We start from the raw sequence: 18,731 nt of genomic DNA, 5'->3' as shown, positions 1-18,731 counted from the left end.
CGCGCCCCGGGACCCCCGCGACTCCCAGGACCCCCGGGACCCCCGGCCCCGCCGCAGCCGTCCCGCCAGGCCGCCGGGGGGCGCGCTGGCGCCGCGCAGGCCCCGCCCCGCTTCCGCCCCGCCCTCGCTAGGCCCCACCCCGCGCCGTGTCGCGGCGGCAAGATGGCGGCGGCGGCGTCGAGGCGCTGGTAGCGGCAGCCATGGAGGCGGAGGGTGGCCCGCTGGGCCCGGGGGAGCGCTGGGCGCCGGTGGGCGCCGTGTCGGCGGCGACGGAGGAGGACGACGAGGACGAGGAGGAGGCGGCGGCGGCGGCGGCGGGCGAGTCGCCGCAGTCGGTGCCGCGGCTGCGGGCCGAGCGGCGGCGCCTGCACGCCGCGCTGCTGGCGCTGGCCTCGCACTTCGCCCAGGTGCAGTTCCGGCTGCGGCAGGTGGCGCGGGCCGGGCCGGCCGAGCAGCAGCGCCTGCTCCGCGACCTGGAGGACTTCGCCTTCCGCGGCTGCCCCGCGCCGCTGGCCCACGGCCTCGGCGACGCCCCGGTGAGTGCACCCGCCGTGACCCGCTGCCGGGGCGGGGGGGCGCGGGCCGTGCCGAGCCGGCTCTGCGGCCCCGGTGCCGGCAGAGCGACGGCTTTTGCCGGGGCGAGGAGATTACCGTCTCCTCTGGGGCGGCGGCATGGGGCGGTTTTCTGTTCCATGCTGCCCGCCCCGGGGTCAGTGCGTGCGTCCGGCGGGCTGGAGCCCGTTGGCGGTGGCCGTGCCGCTGTTCGCGGCAGGGACGCGCAGAGGGGGAGCTCGGTGGCCGAGGCGAGCGGCAGCCGTTGCGGCCACCTAACGCCGTGCCATCCGGAGGGACCTCATGCTCCACTGCGGGTTGCGGCCGGCTCTGGGGAGAGGCCGGGCTGGCAGGTTTGCACGAAGCTCAGTCACGGGAGTGTGTGGGTCCCTGACGACTTGGAGCCGGCTGGCGTGGACGTGCGTTAAAGCTCTGCTTTGGGTGTCACTGCTCCGCTCCCAGGCACGGTGGTGACTCAGAGGATCTTTGATACGTACACGTTATTTGGCGACTTGCAACAGTGCTTCTGGATCCCAGCCTTGTGAGACGGGGCTCGGGTGCGGGAGGTCTGGAGAGGCTTTTCCTTTGTCAGATGAGGTGGTGCGGCTGGTACCTCTCCTTGATGTTCAGGCACATCTTTCTCTCAGACTGGTAGGCAGTGTTCGCTAGTTAAGTGTATGAACTGAGGGAAACACTCCTCATACCATGATCCTGTTCTCTGGGGTTTGGCTATGACAATAAATCTTCAATTTTATTTACTGGTAACTTTTTTTCAGAGCGAGCGAGAGAAGCAGGAGCAAATTGAGGTCCAGAAGGAGAAGCAGAGAGAGCTGATCCTGCAGCTCAAGACACAGCTGGATGACCTGGAGACGTTTGCTTACCAAGAGGGCAGCTATGATTCTCTGCCACAGTCTGTGGTTATGGAAAGACAACGGGTAAGGCTCGCAAAGTCCTTCTGCCTGTTCTTCTTAGCATTTGTGAGCCTCTTACTGACTGTGGGAGTTGGTCAGTCCTTAATTCTCACCAGTGGCTGTAGTAGAGTATCAGTAGTTCGTCTGCATGTGTAAACCTGTCGTCTTTTGCAGTTTTCTATGTGCAGCAAAGGTGGCCTGTCTCCAAGGCAATGAGTGGGTAAAGGAGTATTTTGAAGCTCATGGGCAGCAGCGCCACATGGTGAGATCATGCTACTAACTTGTGTTTTGCAGATGATTATAAATGAGTTGATAAAGAAGCTGGACATGGACTTGAGTGAAGATATTGCAACGCTCTCTCCAGAGGAATTGCGACAGCGTGTGGATGCTGCCATAGCACAGATTGTTAATCCAGCCAGGGTGAAGGAGCAGCTGGTGGAGCAACTTAAGACACAGATAAGGGACCTCGAAATGTTCATCAACTTCATTCAGGGTCAGTGCTGAGTTTTTAGATGAGCAGATTGAATTGCTTTGTAATTCCCTGACAAAAGTCATGAGGAGGGAGGTCACAGATGTCAGAGGATGCAGGAAGAGTTTCTGGGTCACAGGGAGGTACAGGTCTCTCTGAACTGATGGTGGGGAGAATGAGAGACTGACAAAAACGGTGCAGAGAGGTCTAAGGAATATTGACCTTAATACTTGGGATATGCAGCTTAAATTCACAAGTGTGAAATAATAGTGTGACATGAAATTCTTGTTCTAGATGAAGTTGGAAGCTCTGGTAAGGCGGAAGACGGACACTGTGAATGTGCAGGCAGAAAAGATGGCGGTGGCTCCTACAAACCAAATACACGGCCTTCTGGAAATAGAGGTGGGCACTGCTTGGCTCAGAGCTTCTGGCAATGCTCTTGCCGTCTCTTACTTGAGGTTCAGCAAGGGTGAACCAGCATCCAGTCATGCTAGGCTGCTTTGCTTTTTTCCTGGCAGTTGGTTTCTGTGCTTTCCTGCTCCCACTGACAGAAGGCCTGTGTCCAGTTACCTCCATGGGTTCGTTAGAGTAGTCACAGAACCTGAACGTGCGGCCTAGAGGGTGGGATTGGTCCTCAGCGGAGATCAGGAATAGAAGGGACTTTGGATACTTAGTGCAAAATGCAGACAGACTGAGCAGCCTTGTCTTGTACATGCTGTTGGGCTGGACTGTAATTAATGCTCTTTGAGTTCTTAGCTCTGCGAGCAGGTGCAGTGAGCTGGATGGATCCAGTGTTCTTTATAATTTGAGACTTACCTACTTACCACATGAATTTATTGGAGCTAGAATAATATACTAGAGAAAATACTACAAGACCTTTACCTTTTGTAATCTGAGGCATCTGCTGCTAGTCAGAGATAGAATACTGGCCCAGATGGAATTTGGGTCTTACTCTTGTAAATTGAATTTAGTAGTGGCGTCAGGAGTAAGCAGTGTATGTTAGCCTGCTGAGACAAGATGCTTCTTGAAATTAGGCAGTGATCTTCTTCAGCAAAGGTTTTGGTATCTCCTAATTACCCGTGTGATGTCGTCGTGTCTAAAGAATGATCTTTCCTCGCTGTGTATATGCCCACTAGGAAAGCTGTTGTAGGATTTCTTCTCTGTAAGATGACCTGATTGTCAAGAACAGGCCATGCAAATATTTGCTTTTCTGGTTGTCTTCAGTGCTTTGAAACTAGAAAAAGTAGCATCAGTCTTGGTGACAAAAGCTCCCAAGGAGGAGGAGAGTCCTTGGCAGAGGGCGAGCAGACATTTGCTCTCCCTTTGTGTGTATGGAAGAGCAGATCTGTTGATTCCTTAATGAGAGTATTTTTTTCTCTTTTCTAACCTGATCAGTGAACCCAGAAGATGCCAGAAAGATGCGAGAAACGGGCCTGCACCTCATGCGTCGCATGCTTGCTGTGCTACAAATATTTGCTGTGAGTCAGTTTGGTTGTGCTACTGGTCAGATTCCTCGCACCCTCTGGCAGAAGGACCAAGCCAACAAGGACTATTCCCCCTTAATTAAGAAACTGGAGTTGTCAGTAGAGCGGGTGAGGCAGCTAGCTGTGAAACACCAGCAGGAAGACCACATTACCAGTTCCTCCGATCTGCAGGACATTCCCTTAGGAGGCAGAGATGAGCTGACTCTAGCTGTGCGGAAGGAGTTGACCATTGCTTTGCGAGACCTGATGGCTCACGGGCTCTATGCCTCCTCTCAAGGAATGAGCCTGGTATTGGCACCCATTGCGTGCTTGATTCCTGCGTTCACCTCGTCACCGCAGACCATGCACCCTTGGGAGCTCTTTGTGAAGTATTACAACACTAAGAACGGACAAGCCTTTGTGGAATCCCCGGCTCGCAAGCTCTCCCAGTCCTTTGCCTTGCCTGTGACAGGAGGAGTGGCCATTACCCCCAAACAGAGCCTGCTGACAGCGATTCACACTGTCCTCACGGAGCACGACCCCTTCAAGCGCAGTGCAGACTCTGAACTGAAAGCTCTGGTGTGTATGGCACTAAACGAGCAGCGCCTGGTCTCCTGGGTAAATCTGATCTGCAAATCTGGAGCTCTGGTACAGTCCCACTACCAGCCATGGAGCTACATGGCAAACACGGGCTTTGAGAGCGCGCTGAACATTCTCAGTCGCCTGAGCAACTTGAAATTCAACCTCCCAGTTGACCTGGCTGTCCGGCAGCTGAAAAACATCAAAGATGCTTTTTGATGTATTTTTATTGTAGATCATCCATTTTCCACAAGTAGGCAGCTGTTGGGCTCAAGAAGCCTGGCTTTTTTAAGACCAAGTTTAGCTCTTTGAAATTGGTATTTGCTTTTGGGGAAATCTTACTGTGTCTTGATGCTGGAAATCTGTGTCTTACAAGGCTGCCACTGCAAAGCTGCTGGAGGTTGTGCGCTCTACAGCACCTCACCCTGCCCCTTTTATGCAGCTCTGAAGAGCAAAACTGCTTTGCTGGCAAGCAGATGCCGGTGAGCATTCAGTGTGTGGGGCTGGCTGCCCTGAGTGTGGTAGAGGCCTGGCCATGGAGCCTGCAGGTGGGGGAAAGCCCTTTTGAAGGTGCAGCTTAGCTCCTGTGCTGCGTCCGCATGGTTATTTCTCAAAGTTTGTGCTCTAAATGATGCCCCTATGAGACACCTCTCACGGGAAGAGAGAGGCAGGCTGGCAGGTGTTTAGTTGCCTCGGGGGTCACCCAGTGGTGAGCGACTTGCCCTCCCCAGTGTGAACGTATGAGAAAACTGGGACAGATCTGCTGGGCCGCAGGTGTGGGGGGCTGCGACCCTCCGGTGGCTCCCCAGTGCACAGAAGTGGCCATGTTCTTCCAAGCTGCCGGGCGAGGGGCTGGCACCCGCGGTGTTGTCCAGCAGTCCCCGAGCTCCTTTTTTGAAGCTTTTGTGCAATGGTCAGCGCACCGGCAGCCCGGTGTTTTATAAGGGAGGCATTAAATGGCTTTAGCAAGTGTTTGTGTGTGGAGAATCCACCTGCAGTGACTGTGTCTTAATTCGCGTTCGTTACTAGCCTTTGTGCTGCGGCTGTGCTAGCTCGCTTGGTTTGTAATATTTATAATCGGAGTTTAAATGATCCGCGGTTCCTGTTGGAATGGGGATTTGCTCTCTGCTGGCTGCAGCAGCGGGCCCGGGGCGGCACCCGCCTTGCCGCGGCCACCGGGGAAGGCCGCGTGGCCGGGGGACCGGAGGGGAGGGGAGGGGACGGGACCGGCGGGGACCGGGGGGGGGGGGGCGGAGGCGGACACCCGGCACCGCCGCCTGTTGCCCGGCAACGGTGGCGTCGTCCGGCGCATGCGCGGCCTTCTCCCGGACGGCGAAGCGGAAGTGACGCAGTGACACGAGGTGAGAGGTCGGCGGCGCGGCGGCCGCTTTCTTTTCCGGTCTGGGAGCCATCGCGGCGGGAGTCTTGGTGAGTGCGGGGCCGGCCGCGAGATCCGCCGCCATCCGCGGGGGCGGCGGGCCGGGGGAGTGTCGGGGGCCCGGCTGTGACTGCCGCGCGCTGTCTCCGCAGAGATGGGGAAGTTCATGAAGCCGGGGAAGGTGGTGCTGGTGCTGGCCGGCCGCTACTCGGGGCGCAAGGCCGTCATCGTGAAGGTGAGCGCGGGGCCGCCCTGCAGAGCGGGCAAGAGGCCGGAGCGTTGCCGCTGCTCTCAGTTTCTGGAGGCGTCCGCACAAAACGGGGGTCCCTGCTGGGCTTTCGCGGCGGCGGCTGGCACTCCGCGGTGCCATCGCCGGCTGTGGTCGGTGTGTTTCAGAACATCGACGATGGCACTTCCGACCGGCCGTACAGCCACGCCTTGGTGGCCGGCATTGACCGCTACCCGCGGAAGGTGACTGCCGCCATGGGCAAGAAGAAGATCGCAAAGAGGTCCAAGATCAAGTCCTTCGTGAAGGTTTACAACTACAACCACCTGATGCCCACCCGGTGAGTGGGGCCACAGGAGTGCCGCCAGCGGGGCTGCAGCCTGCTGCTGGCAGGGCCAGAGAAGTCTCGTCTGCTTTCAGTGATCATAGTTCTGCAGTGTTCTCCCCGGTGAACACTGGGAGTCACTGAGATTCTTAATTAGGCGGCTGAACGAACGCGGGGCATGTGCTCTGCAAAAACAGGGACTTGGGGGGTGTGAAGCTGAGGGGAAATATTAGTGAACTTCTGAAATAAGGCACCTGGCTCTTATTTCAGCCACACTCGCTTTCCTCTTGATGACAGGGTGTCAGTGGGTGAGCCTTTGAGACAGTCATAAGGGTCTGGGGTGCTGGCAGAGCTGGTGTGGCCCAGTGACATTTCTTCCCGTCCCCTTGGAGCTCCTGTTGGTGCAGGCTGCCAAATACAATGTGCTGGATAGAGCTGCTCATCTCTTGGGAAGTGTGTAGCTGTTTCCTGTGTAGGCTGAATTAAATGTCATTGGATGCTGTGGTGGTTTGGTGATTTCCTGAACTGAGACGACTTTAAGAGCTGTAGTCCCTTAACCTGGCACTAGTACGTGCATTTGACCGGTTCGGGCTGCCTGCTGTGCTTTCATCCCTGTGCTAGGTACCGTGACTCTTTTGAACCTTGCCGCTCTCTCACCCAGGTATTCCGTTGATATTCCTCTGGACAAAACAGTCGTCAATAAGGACGTGTTCAGGGACCCCGCTCTAAAACGCAAAGCGAGACGTGAAGCAAAGGTGAAATTTGAGGAGAGGTGAGTTGGAAGCTCATCTCTTCAGTGGTGTGAGCACCTGTCCCTGGGGCGAGGACTTGGCGTGGTTGTGCCACAGCCTGGGGGAGTCCCAGGTTGGACCCTTCTGCCCCAACCTCCTTGAATATATTTTTGGTTGAGTACATTCCTCCTCACCTTCTGTGTGTGTCTTGACACAACTGTCTGTTCAGGGAGCTGGTGGGTTGAGATGGGGAACAGTTTACCAACAGCCGTAGACCCAGGCTGACATTTATGATGATGCTGCAGCCTCATGCCAGCACGAGTGGGGCCTTTTGGGTGCCAGGTGACAGATCACTTGGCATCCCGCTACGAGTTCATTGGCTGTCCATTGCTGGGCGTAGTGGGACAGGGCAGCGCTGAGGCTTTGCCCAGGAGTGTTCCAGGTTAAGAGTCCTTTTCAGTTTTCTGTTCAGAAACTCCTTTAGTAGAAGGAGCTGCGCGGCCTCAGCGGGACACAGGGTGTCTCGCGGGCAGCCCAAGGTGTTGGCTGTTAGAAAGCGCTCTGCCCGTGATCATAGGCTGTTCTCCAAGGGCATCTCCTGATGGCTGCCCCCCACATGAGATGTCTAGCGGGACTGCTGTGTGCTGCCCTCTTATCTCTTGGGGTGGAAGCCACCGTAGCGTGGGTGTCCTTCACGAGGTGGATTCATGAGAAAATCTGGAAGCTGGTGTTTCCTTCCCTTGACAGTGTAAAGGTTTAGAGCGGGTCTAGTTGCAGCCCAAGCTGAAGAGACCAGGCACATTACTCCGGGTAAGCCAGGCGCTGCATCCTGCCCATGTGGGAGGATACGGACAGCTCAGGTGCAGGTCTTGTGCTGCTGCCCGCTGGTACGGAGCGTTCTCTTAACTGTTGTGTTCCCCTTCTTTCAGATACAAGACGGGCAAGAATAAGTGGTTCTTCCAGAAGCTGCGGTTCTAAAGGTGTAACAAGGTTGCATCAATAAATGTTTATGAAAAACCATTTTGTTTTGTTGTATAAAAAAAAGCATTGCTAGGCCTTTTTCTCTTTGGCATGGATGCTCTTGCTCTGCGTGTCCATAAGAGCTGGGAAAGCCGTTGCAGCCCAGGCGAGCTTCAGAGCGTCTGTGGAGCATTGTAGGGCCCAAGCTGTGGGTGAGCCTGCCGCCTCTGTGGGACTGTCCTCAGGCACCCTCGTTCTTTCCCCTCCCTGCTGCCCAAGGTGATCTCCGTCATTCCAGCCCCTGCTGGAAACTGCTCATTCCCAAAACGCCGGTGCTCCCTGGGAGAGGGAAGGTGAATGGTTCGTCCCAGGTGCCTCCTGCTCTCCTCTCCAGCTGAGACATGCAGCCAGACAGAGGGTGACTTGTGCGGTGACTTGGCAGTGGCTGTTCAATGTCTGGTCACCCTCGCCAGCCTTCTCTGCTGCAGCAGGGACGGGGTGGGGGTCGAGGATGGCTCGGGCTGTCACGTCCCGGGGGATACAGGGAAAAGGCGGCTGAGCCGCTGCGGGGAAGCGAGTTCCACGGGAAAGAGGGTGTGGGTGAGCGCGGGGTGGCTGGGCCGGCGGCGGCCCCGCGGGGAACGGGTGGGAAGATGGGGCTCTCGGGTCAGCCCCGCCCGCGGGCTGTCTCGGTTGGGGCTGCTGCCCCCCAACGCGGGGCCGGGGCGGGCCGGGGCGGGGCCGTGAAAGCGAAAGGGAAAGGGAAAGGCGAAGCGAAGGGCGGGAGGGGGCGCGGAGACGCAGGCAGGCAGGGCAGCCCCGGTGCTCGGCCCTCCCCACGGACAGGGCTTCCGCCGCTGCCGCCGCCCGACACCGCCGCCGTTCTGCCACCAGCGCCGCGGGGATGGATGCGGAGGAGGTGAGGAGCCGAGCCCCTGGGACCTGGGGGGCGGGAGCGGAGGGGCTCGGCGCAGCGTGGCTGAGGACCCCTCCTGCCTTTAGGACTCCTTCATCCGGCTGCCCAGCCCCGGCAGCCTGGAGGACGGCTTCCCGGAGGTGACCCCCGAGCAAGTCCAGCAGCAGATCGAGTGTTACAAGGTGGGTCCTGCTGCATCCGTGCGAGGCGGGTGGGGTCGGGTCCGAACCACCCCGGGACCCGGGACCTGCCCTGGCCGGGCCAGGCTGTGAGCTTGAGTGCCTTGGTTTTTCTTGGACCAGGAGCGGCGGCAAAGGGGGTATGCCACGGTTGAGAGACCCTGTACCGGGGTCCGGGGCTCTGCACGGGGAGCAGCCGCCCTCCTTCCCAACTGAGCTGCATGTGCTGGGGCTGGAGAGCCAATGGGGGAGGGCGCAAAGTCTGCAGGGTCTCACCGTCTGATGGCATCTCTCACAGGAACTTTGTAGTGCTCTGGAGCAAGAGCATGCGAAGCTACAAATGGCCAAGGAAGCTGTAGAGCAAAGGACACGAGAGCTGAGGAAAGAGGGAGAACTTCTTCATAAAAATATTGAGCAACAAATGTCTTTAAACAGAGATGAAGACAGATCCTGCCAGGTTGGTGGTCGGAGGACTCGTCTTGGGCTTGGAATGGTGGCGGTGGGTGGTGGGGCTGCATCACTCTGCTCCCTGCCCTGAGATCACTTTGCTCTGGACCCGGTGGAGGTTTCACAGGATGTCACATACATCAGGCCTGTGCTGAGGAGTGAGCTAGTGCCACAGCGGAGGAGGAAGGGCTGTAATCGAACACGAGGAGCCAGGGCAGGGCTGCAGGCAGTCAAGAGCAGAAAAATGGTGTGGGTGGAGCCGTGTCCAAGAGCATTGCTGTGCTTAAAACAGAGAGTGTGCTGCAGCCCCTCGCAGGCTGGTGGTTCCCTTACTGCCCCCTCCTTCTTTCCTTCCAGGTGGGCATTTTTTTAGCAAAGGATGAGATGAACAGACTGAGGCAGGAGAAGCAGGTGCTGAAAAAGGAACTGGAAGAAGTGAAGAAGAGGGTCCTCTGGGAGGATCCAGTGATGGTAACAGAGTGTGTGTGGGCGCTTGGGTCCACTGGCAAGGGGTGCGAGCCTCGCTGGAGAGGCTGCAGGTGAATGCAGCTGGGCACTGTGTGACAACTGACACATCTCCTGCTAGTGGGTGTCTCCTCTGCCAGGGCCAGAAGCTCCAGTCATGGCTTTGGGACTCCAGGCGCAGCCAGATCCTAGGAGAGACTCTGCTGAGGCTCTCCAGCTGTTTATTTTGAGCCATGAGCTTGTTTCTAGTCTGTGGATTGGCAGGGACAGGCCCTGTGCGGGGTCCAGTCTCCTACAGGTGTTGTCTGTGTACTCAAACCTAGATGCTGCCTGCCTTGCCAGAGAAAAAAATGGTGTTTAAGGGACTTGTGACAAACAAGGACAACATGAACAAGCTGATGCTCACCCCACTGATCCGCTACCCTCTGCTGGGGGGCTCAGCTCTCATCACCTTTGAGAAGGCAGAAGGTAAGAGTGAGAAGAGTACTGCCACAGCCAGGTGTCCTGCTCGATCGGCTTTGGGGCCTGCCCTGTATCCCCTCCCTGGGCCAGGGCTCGGAGGTCTGCCCCCTCTGCTGGCATTGCACGGGTCTTATGCCCCTGTCCCCTGGGCATTAGCTGCCCCGTGTCCTGTCCCACAGTGCGTATGGAGCAGGCAATTGATCCCCTGTGCTGGGGGCTCTCCCTGCTTGCAGTGGCCCAGAGGATCATAGAGGCGAAGGAACACGTGGTTGAGCTGAGCTACGGGGAGGACCTGGAGGAGCTCGACCGGTGCAGAGTGCGAGTGCAGGCAGCACCAGTGGATATACTGCTGCCATCTGCCCTGGAGGTAGGTCCCGAGGGCCCACTGCTCCCTGCACTGCAGAGAACCGTAGAGCTGCCCTGGGCACGCACCAGCTTTGCTGTGCCCTGCTCCGCCACTACCCAAGCTTGCCTCTGCCAGGTGACTGGTAGCAGCCCAGCTCAGCGCATTAGTGCCGCAGCTCTGCCGAGCTGTGGGCCCGGCCCTGCCCTGTCCTGGCACTGACCAGCCTGTGCCACCCGCAGATCGGGCTGACTCGGAGCAGCAGGACTATCCTTGTGTCTGACCTGCCCAGCCTGGCCATCCCCGAGGAAGCACTGCTGGACAAGCTGGAGCTCTTCTTTAGCAAGACGAAGAATGGGGGTGGCGAGGTGGAGAGCAGGGAGTTCCTAGACGACTCTGGCCAGGTGGTTCTGACCTTTGCGGAGGACGGAGGTGCGTGGGGTGTACTGAGGTCAGGCTGCTGGCTCCGGGGGAGACACAGGTTGTCTCCCAAGAGCAGATGGAGCTGTGTCTGTGGGGAGCGGGGAAGGCAGAGTGAGCCCAGACTGTCTTGTCTCCCCTGAGACTGTGTGGGTGCAGGTGAGCTGGAGCTGGGCAGTGCCAGCCTTGGTGTCTGTGCCAGGGACATAACCTCCCCTGGAGCTCAGCAGGGGCCTGGGTGGCTCAGGGCTTTCCCCTTCATCTGCAGTGGCAGAGCCGCTAATTGCAAGAGGACACATCCAGGTGCTTATTGGGAAAGGAAGATACGAGCTCAAAATATCACCGTGTGTGAGTGGAGACATCACTAACCTGCAGGTAAGGGCAGGAACCCTGGTGCCAAGCAGCACCTGCCAGCCCAGGGTGACGCAGCACGGGTGGGGGTTCCTGAAGACCCACTCCCCGCACTGCCATGTAGCCCGAGGTGCGGTTCCTGCGAGCGGCCCTGAGCAGAGCGGCAGTCCACCCTGCTCAGCAAGTGCCCCGAGGGGACCCCTTCCCTGCGTGCCCTCCCGGCGCCCCGTGCAGCACGGGGCCTGCTGCAGCTCACCGCCGGCTCTGCCCAGTTCCAGCCCTCCCGCTGCCCCAGGACCGTCCTGCTCTCGGGGATCCCGGACGTGCTGGGTGAGGAGCCCATGAGGGATGCCCTGGAGATCCACTTCCAGAAGGCCAGCCGCGGCGGGGGAGAGGTGGATGCCCTCGCCTACGTCCCAGTGGGACAATACGGGGTGGCCGTTTTCACAGAGGACGCGGGCTAGCGCTGGCCAGCCCCGCCAGCCTGATGGAGCAGAACTCCGCGTGGTCGCTGGCCCCTGGGCACAGTGAGAATTAAAGTATCTACAGGGAGCGCCGTGTCTGTCATGCCGGGGATGGGACGGGGAGGAGAGGATGGGTCCGGCGTGCAAGGGCGGTGGGCGAGGCTGGGCCCTGCACGGGCACGGGGGCGGCGGGGCGCCGGGCCCCTGAGCCGGGCTCTGTGGGCACCGGGGCCGGGCCTGGCCGTCCCGCGGCGCTGAGCGGGGGCGCGGGGCGGGCAGGGCCCGGCGCTCGGCCGGGCCGGGGGCGGTGCCGGCCGAGGCAGGGCGGCCCCGGTTTCGCTTTCGTTTCCCCGCGGCGGCGGCGGCGGTGGCGGCGGGTGGGGCCGGAGCGGGGCGCAGGTAGCGAGGCCGGGCCGGGCCGGGCCGCGGTGCCGGGGGCTGCCCGGCGCTGGGGCCGAGGCTCGGCGGGCGGGGGAAGGGGCTGCGCCGGGGCCTCGGCCGGGGCGGGTGAGGGTCCGGCGCGGCGAGGGGCACCCGGGCCGCGGCCCAGCCCCGCGGGGCGGGGGAAGCTGCTGCCGGGGCTCCGGCGCACCCCGGCGCGGCGGCGTGGGGCCCGGCTACCCGCGGCCTCTCTGCGCAGGCATGGCGGGCCGCACGGTGCGGGTGGGGGGCCTCCCCGCCGACCTGCCTCCCGACAGGGTGGCCGACAAGCTGACCATCCACTTCCTGCGCTCCCGCAACGGCGGCGGCGAGATCGCCGACGTCCAGGTGCTGGCCGGCTCCCAGGCCTGCGCCCTCATCACCTTCGAGGCGCTGGAAGGTAATGGCCGCGAAGGGCCACGCCTGCCGCCGCGGCTGGGCACGGCCCGTGGGCTCTGCCCGCTCCCGAGCACCCTGCCCCGGCCTCCCCTGCCCTCCCACCCCGTGTCCCCGCATGCTCAGGGCAGGGTCGGAGCTGCTGCTCCCCGGCACGGGGCTGGGCTGGCGCGGGTGCCTGATGGCTTTTCCCACCCAGTGGCCCAGAGGATCCTGAAGGCGAAGAATCACGTCTTGTCGATCGGAGGGAAGAAGTACCCGCTGGAAGTGACGGCGCATGTTGCGGAGCTGAGCCCCGATGAGGTAGCAAGGAGCAGACGGCTCCTGGCTATGCGGCCGTGACAGCCCCAGCTGGCTCCCAGACCGGCTCTGTGCCTGGCAGACACGCTCGGGAAGGGAGACTTCACTCTCTCCTTTAATTTTAATTAGACTTAAAGCAAATCCACTTTTATTCATATTCAAATGAGGAATTTTTTTTTTTTATGTGCTAATAGCACAGGGACAGCCAGGCAGGCTGTGCACTTGGCTGTTTGGTGTTTGTGCCTGTCAAAGCAAGGAAGAATAGTCAGACTGGAGGGAAGGGGCACTTTTCCCCAGCCCATCTGGTGACACACAGGGGATCCTGTTAATGCCGCTGCCGTGTCATTAGCTGGACACCATGTCATTAGCTGGACACGCTCCTTCTCAGGAGAGCTTAGGAGACTGACATGCTGGTGTCTAGGAGGCACTGGAGAGTTCTTGCCTCTTCCTCCAGTTTGCAGTAGCCATGTCTCACGTTTTCATGTCTGAGCACTGAAAACAAGGACATGGGAGTTAGCCTGGCATTGCAGACCTTTCTGCAAGCCTGCAGTGCCAGACTGCTTGAAGGTCTGCAGCTGAAGCTCTGGGAGAGGAAGAGGGCAACTGCATTTCAGGTGCAGAAGGGCTAGTGTGGATTTTTTGGGTTTGGGCTGTTTGCAGAGCTCTCAGGATGTAGAAGTGGGGCTGCATCTCTGTGCAATTTGCCCCTTCCGTTCCTTGTTTGCAGAAAGCTTTTGACTCGTGTACAAGGTCCAAGAGTTGCTTGGGCTGGCTGGGTCTTTCAGTCCTGCCTGTGTTATGCTCCCATCTCATTTGAAAGCAGGATGCTAAGAGAGAGAGAGGTGGTGGGTCATGTTGTCTCTTCTGTCATAATAATGCAGGGGCTGTGGCGTCAGGTGCATTTGCTGCCCCTGTGCCTTGGAAGGGGGTTTATTTTTGGTCCTTGCTCTCTCACTCCCTTGCTGTCTACTTGCAGATCTTCATACGTGCTTGCATGATAGTTGACTATGGCAAGCTTCCTGCTGGCAAAACCCTCCTGAGGAACTTGCATAAAGGCTACAGCAATGTGCAGTTCGACTTCGACTCCAAGAACACACACTGCATAGTCAAGGGACAATTCACTGAGCTGCAGGCCTTCAGCAGAGACCTGCTGGGCAGCCTGAACCTCAAGAGCCAAGCCGTTGGAGAGATCCTCCTTCCAGATTCCAGCCATGTGGCCAAAGAGACCAGAAGGCATGATCATCAGCAAGTGCCTGACTCCACTAAGTCAGCACGAGAGACAGCAAAGCTGCCGAATTGGGACCAGGTGTGTGAAAAGGCAGTTAAAGTCCCATCACCTCAGGACCCAGAGGATGGGGAAGCTGTGGAACAGCTGGAGGACTTTTCCCTAGTGATGGACTCAGACATTTACTTGTACTTGCAGCGGTTCTGTGCTGCCGAGTACCAAGGTGTGCTACGCCAGCATTGTGTGGATGTGGTAGATGTTAGCAGCGATGGCATCGTCATACTGTACCTCCAACCATCTGCAGGTATGTCTGGGGACATGGACGCCTTGCAACAGGCCCGCCTGGCCCTGCAGGAGCTTTACCAGCAGCTGGAGGTGAGCTTGCGCAAGGAAAAGATCACCAAGGGAGGACTGGATATGGACAGCCAGGCACTCAGGGCTCTGACACGTGAGCTGCAGAAACTGTATCCCCAGTTGCTCTGCCATGAGGATGAGAAGCAGCTTTATCTTATTGGAAACCTTGTTGATGTGTCCCAGGCCAAGCAGTACCTTCAGGATTTCAGCACCAGAAGAGGTGCCACACACACAGTTGACATGCTCAGCAGGTCCCTGCCCTCACACCCAGCAACCTCCTGCACCACCGAGGCTGCACTGCACAAGCCCAAAGCGCTTGTGGACACCTCAACCTCAAGGCTCAGCCCAGGCAGGCCAGAGCTGAAGGGTGAGCTCAAGCTAGCTGCCAACTTCAGCCCTCTGAAAGCTGACAGGTCTCAGGCCAGCTGGGGCCTCTTGCTGAATCAGGACTCTCCACCAGTGGGACAGGCGCAGCTTTCTGGAAAACACTTATCAGAGACAGAGGCTCTAGGTCCAAGTGACCCAACAGCACTGACCCAGCAGTACCAGCCTTATGTCTCTACAACAGATGTGGTTTTGGGGTCAGCAGCAGAGTCTAGGCAGAAGGATCCCAAAGAATGGGACCATGTGAAAGGAGGTGTCAGGCTTACAAGACACAAGACTCTGTCTCCCTTTGGGGACAAAGAAAACAGCACTTTGCAGCATCCTGGGGACTCTAAAGGCTCAGGTCCCATCAAGCACCACCCCCTCGCTAGCACAACTAGTACCTTTGACACGACAAGGACCTCTTCTGCTTTAGACCCTAAACCCTCTGAATCTAGGCCTCTGCTGCGACGTTCCAACAGCTTCTCCCTGCCAAGGTCAAAGGAAAGCGACAAGTCCCAAGACACTGGCAGGGTAGACAGTGGAGGCAGTAAGGTGAGTGAAGAAATGAGCCTGGACTCTCTGCAGTGGTCTTACCTGAAAGACGTTTGCCGTGCTGCTATTGATGAACTGTGCAGGCATGGAGGTGTGCAGATCTCAGAGCATCGTACTGGGGACTGCACTGTGCTGACGCTACAGGCAGCGGAGAGGAGCAAGCTTTTCCAGGCTAAATGGAAGGTGGAAGCTCTTGTGCAGAAGTGTCCTGACCTGGTGTGTCAGAGTATGAACTACTCAGAGCTCGCTGTAGATGGTCCAGATGACAGTGCCCTGAGTGAACTGTGCAGCCTCTTGCGAGGAAACTCCCCTCAGGTTGGACTCAGCAAAGACAAGTACAAGCTCTATCTTGCCTGCCCCAAGGAGATGCTGCCGGGAGTGACTGAGGCCTTCCACGTGTTTTCTTCCAGGAGGCTCCATGCCCTGAAGTCTTCATCCTTGTCTCCAGGACCAGAGAGTACAGGGCCCTCAAGTGTCATCCAGCCAAGCAGAAGCCAGGACACGGTGCTGGGTGCAGCCCTTCCTGGCAGCCTGGAGTCCATGCAGCACCTGAACATAAGCGATAAAGCAGACCACGCAGATGTGCTCAGGGCTTTCCGGCTGCCAGAGGCTGAGGAAAAGAGGTCCCCCAGTCCTTGGAGGTTCCAGCAGGCACTGGGGCAGGAGGAGGCCAATAACCATGTTGATTCTGGGGCTGTGCAAGGAGGAAGCTGCCTTCTGAGCCCTAGTGTATCGGATAAGCCAAGTCCTGCCGGTCTGAGGGAGTCCCAGGAGCAGCCAAAGACAAAACTGCCTGGCGGGGACCTTGACGTTGCACGGCTAAAGCAGGTTTTGCCAGACAGATTCCAGTTTGCAAGAGACAAAAACAAAGGAGGCCACAATGAAGCGATGGGACAGCTGCGCTCAGCAGCTCCTGCAGCAGACGGTGCTCCTCGTTCCCTGCCCACCTGGCTGTACAGGGCTACGGCTGCTGACCCACCTGAGGCTGCAGCCAAACAATCACCTGCAGCAGAGCCCAGGGGCCAGGAAAGGGCCCTGCTCTCAACCGGCAGGAGCAATGTGCAGGAGGAGCCTGACCTCTCGTCACAGCAGACAAGAGGCCCCAGCCTTGGACAGGAAAGTGGCAAGGCCCCTCTGGGCCAGTGTGATGCTTGCCAGGGCTCAGGTGTGACCTGCCAGGCTCCCTGCGGTCATGCCTTGTGCAGGACATGTTTTGCAGCGGACAGTATGCAGCCAGCTTGCTGCAGCTCCTCCTTGGGTTCCCCGAGCCGCAAGATCTCAGGGACATTCAAGATCTCCTCCCTGTCTCAGAGTCTGCCTGGCTACTATCGAGACCTAACGCTCCAGATTGCCTACAACATCCCTGATGGCTTGCAAGGGGTAGGTACCCACCACGGGGGCTTCCCCATCCCACTGCAGGTCATGCAATGGGTTCTGTCAGTGTGGCTGGGGTTCGGGGGGAGCGTGTGTTTGGGGCGGGGAGGGGAGAGGGTAGTTACAGTTCCATGGCCCACATGCAAAGCAGCAGAGGTATTGACTTGTGGAATGCAAAAAGCTCCACACCAAGTCTGGGAGCAGCTCGCTGCTTTTGAAGAGTATGTGACCTCCTGTTTTAGTTCAAAGTGACTAGCAGCCCATGGGGGCCACAGTCGTCTGTGTATGTTCAAGCTGGACAGAATCTCCGAAGCCAGCTCTGAGGCACAGGACTTGGGTGGTTGTTTAAAATAAAATGCTTTCTCCCTGTTCTAAGGTTGGTGACCCCCGCCCAGGACAGCCTTACAAAGGGGGGGATTTCTATGCCTTCCTGCCTGACAACAGGGAAGGGCAGAAGACAGCAATGCTGCTGAAGAAAGCATTTGAGCATGGGCTGACATTCCAGATCAAGTCCTGCAATGGGGAGGAAAGAGTGACATGGGGCCTTATCCCACACAAAACCTCCTGGGATGGAGGCAAAGCCAGGTATGGCCCAGCTCATCCCACGCTCCCAGGTGTGGGGGTTTTTTTTAGCAATCAGAGGAGGAGAACCATGGGCTCCAGTTCAACATATCCTGGCATGGGTGGCTCTTCCAGGCTCCCACAGTGGCAGAGTTGGTGCCTCCCTTTGCTCCAGTCTGCAGGGCAGCTGTGGTGTGGCAGGCCAGTCCTGGCAGACTCCAGCTGGAGATAAAGCCCTTGCCCATCCCACACCCATAAGTTCCCCATGGACAAGAATTCTGGGCCCTGTTCACTTACAGCTTTCCTAGCTTTTCCTGTGACAGCATTCTGCAGCCAGTGCGGGGTGCAAGCTGTGCCTGGGGACAGCAGCAGCTCCCAGGGAGCAGCACTTCCACCCTCGGCCCCTGTTGGAGGGATGGGGCAAAAATAAACTGCTGCTCCCCTCAGTGGTTTTAGTACCATCAGAAGGATTTACACCACTTCCCTCTCTGCCCCACAGGAATGGCTATCCAGATGCCCAGTATCTCCGTGAGGTTTGCACAGTACTGAAGAAACTGGGCATTGCGTGAGACTCCGTGCCTGAGCGGCCACAGCCCATGCCTTCGCTTCCCCTTCCTTTCCAGCTGACAAAACTGCAGCTTAACACAGACAGCTCAGGAAAAAGCAGGTGTTTGTCCAAGGAGCTCCTGTGTTCCCAGAGGTAGCCAGAAATCTGCTCATTAGTGACAGCAGCACCTCCACCCCTGCCCCCCACAAGCCTCAGCATGGAGCAGAGCTTCCCTGAAACTCCAGCTCCTCCTGGCTGTGTGCCCTCACCAGCCAGTTATGCAGCTTGTTTCAACAACAGCTCCTGGCTGAGCCCTGGTGTGGCTTTCAGCAGCATAACCCAAACCTGGGTGGGAGCCTGCATGTAGTCCAGCCCCAGCTTCTGGAAGCCTCTTGCACCTCTCGCCGCTACAGGCAGGTTCCAGCTCAGCCACCACCAGAGCCTTTGCCAGAGCCGAGCTGTCTAATTTCAGCTGTTCGGTCACACATTTCAGTCCTTGAGCAGACAGCCCTGAGCTACAGCCCCTCCCCACCACCTGCTCTGGAGCCAGCAGGCAACCCAATGCTCTCTTGGGGAGAGCATTAACAGCTTTCAGCGTCCAGGACAGCTGCCTCCCATGAGAATATACAGGCATGGAGGCAGTCTCTAAGCAGAGAAACACAAATAAAATTTATCCTGCATTTTTAGTAGTGGTTGTTCACGCCTTGTCTTACCATCACCCCAGGCCCCCATTTCAATCCCAACTGGCTACAGAGACACCCAGACAGAGAGTAAAGTGCAGAAGACAGCTAAGGGTTTTGCAAACAAAATCACCATAGCTGCCCTGCAGAACAGGGGAACAATTGAGGCAACAATTAACAGTTGTCCTTGAGAGCAGAGGCATCTTCTCACCCTGGGAAAGTTAGAATTTATAAACTGAATGCGTCCACCTGCTGACTGCCTGGAGAAGCAATAAAAGTGCCCCAGAGGCTGAGCTGGGAGCAGAGCGTTCATTC

At 58.2% G+C, this 18,731-nt stretch overlaps 4 protein-coding genes across 7 annotated transcripts; all 4 read left to right on the top strand.

Annotated features, from left to right (window-relative positions):
- Window positions 1–141: 141 nt before the first annotated feature.
- Window positions 142–4,961, top strand: RUNDC1 (RUN domain containing 1). Its single transcript, XM_030022093.2, has 5 exons — window positions 142–536; window positions 1,329–1,487; window positions 1,758–1,956; window positions 2,227–2,334; window positions 3,328–4,961. Exons 1-5 carry the CDS (start codon window positions 201–203, stop codon window positions 4,191–4,193), a joined length of 1,668 nt encoding a protein of 555 aa, XP_029877953.1. The 5' UTR covers window positions 142–200; the 3' UTR covers window positions 4,194–4,961.
- A 254-nt stretch (window positions 4,962–5,215) lies between these two features.
- RPL27 (ribosomal protein L27) lies at window positions 5,216–7,654 on the top strand. Of its 2 annotated transcripts, XM_030023321.2 has the most exons (5): window positions 5,216–5,402; window positions 5,505–5,587; window positions 5,749–5,918; window positions 6,565–6,675; window positions 7,564–7,654. In XM_030023321.2, the coding sequence occupies exons 2-5, from the start codon at window positions 5,507–5,509 to the stop codon at window positions 7,610–7,612; spliced, it is 411 nt and encodes a 136-aa protein (XP_029879181.1). In that variant the 5' UTR covers window positions 5,216–5,402; window positions 5,505–5,506; the 3' UTR covers window positions 7,613–7,654. The 2 variants fall into 2 exon arrangements, with proteins under 2 accessions (XP_029879181.1, XP_029879183.1); XM_030023323.1 differs by lacking the exon at window positions 5,216–5,402 and having other exon boundaries at window positions 5,504–5,587.
- Window positions 7,655–8,358: 704 nt separating this feature from the next.
- IFI35 (interferon induced protein 35) lies at window positions 8,359–11,729 on the top strand. 2 transcript variants are annotated; one of them, XM_030023530.2, is made up of 9 exons: window positions 8,359–8,513; window positions 8,597–8,692; window positions 8,988–9,146; window positions 9,494–9,607; window positions 9,925–10,069; window positions 10,297–10,430; window positions 10,649–10,838; window positions 11,095–11,201; window positions 11,450–11,729. In XM_030023530.2, the coding sequence occupies exons 1-9, from the start codon at window positions 8,499–8,501 to the stop codon at window positions 11,639–11,641; spliced, it is 1,152 nt and encodes a 383-aa protein (XP_029879390.1). In that variant the 5' UTR covers window positions 8,359–8,498; the 3' UTR covers window positions 11,642–11,729. The 2 variants fall into 2 exon arrangements, with proteins under 2 accessions (XP_029879390.1, XP_040981510.1); XM_041125576.1 differs by lacking the exon at window positions 8,988–9,146.
- Window positions 11,730–12,021: 292 nt separating this feature from the next.
- On the top strand, window positions 12,022–18,709 carry LOC115344497. 2 transcript variants are annotated; one of them, XM_030021912.2, is made up of 6 exons: window positions 12,022–12,040; window positions 12,282–12,461; window positions 12,657–12,760; window positions 13,734–16,634; window positions 17,005–17,213; window positions 17,689–18,709. In XM_030021912.2, the coding sequence occupies exons 2-6, from the start codon at window positions 12,284–12,286 to the stop codon at window positions 17,756–17,758; spliced, it is 3,462 nt and encodes a 1,153-aa protein (XP_029877772.1). In that variant the 5' UTR covers window positions 12,022–12,040; window positions 12,282–12,283; the 3' UTR covers window positions 17,759–18,709. The 2 variants fall into 2 exon arrangements, with proteins under 2 accessions (XP_029877772.1, XP_029877770.1); XM_030021910.2 differs by lacking the exon at window positions 12,022–12,040 and having other exon boundaries at window positions 12,204–12,461.
- Window positions 18,710–18,731: the final 22 nt, after the last annotated feature.

The sequence above is a fragment of the Aquila chrysaetos genome, chromosome 8 (genome assembly GCF_900496995.4).
Source record: "Aquila chrysaetos chrysaetos chromosome 8, bAquChr1.4, whole genome shotgun sequence".
Classification (NCBI taxonomy): domain Eukaryota; kingdom Metazoa; phylum Chordata; class Aves; order Accipitriformes; family Accipitridae; genus Aquila; species Aquila chrysaetos.
Note: the sequence above shows the minus strand (reverse complement) of the source record. Positions and strands in the feature narration are given on the sequence as shown.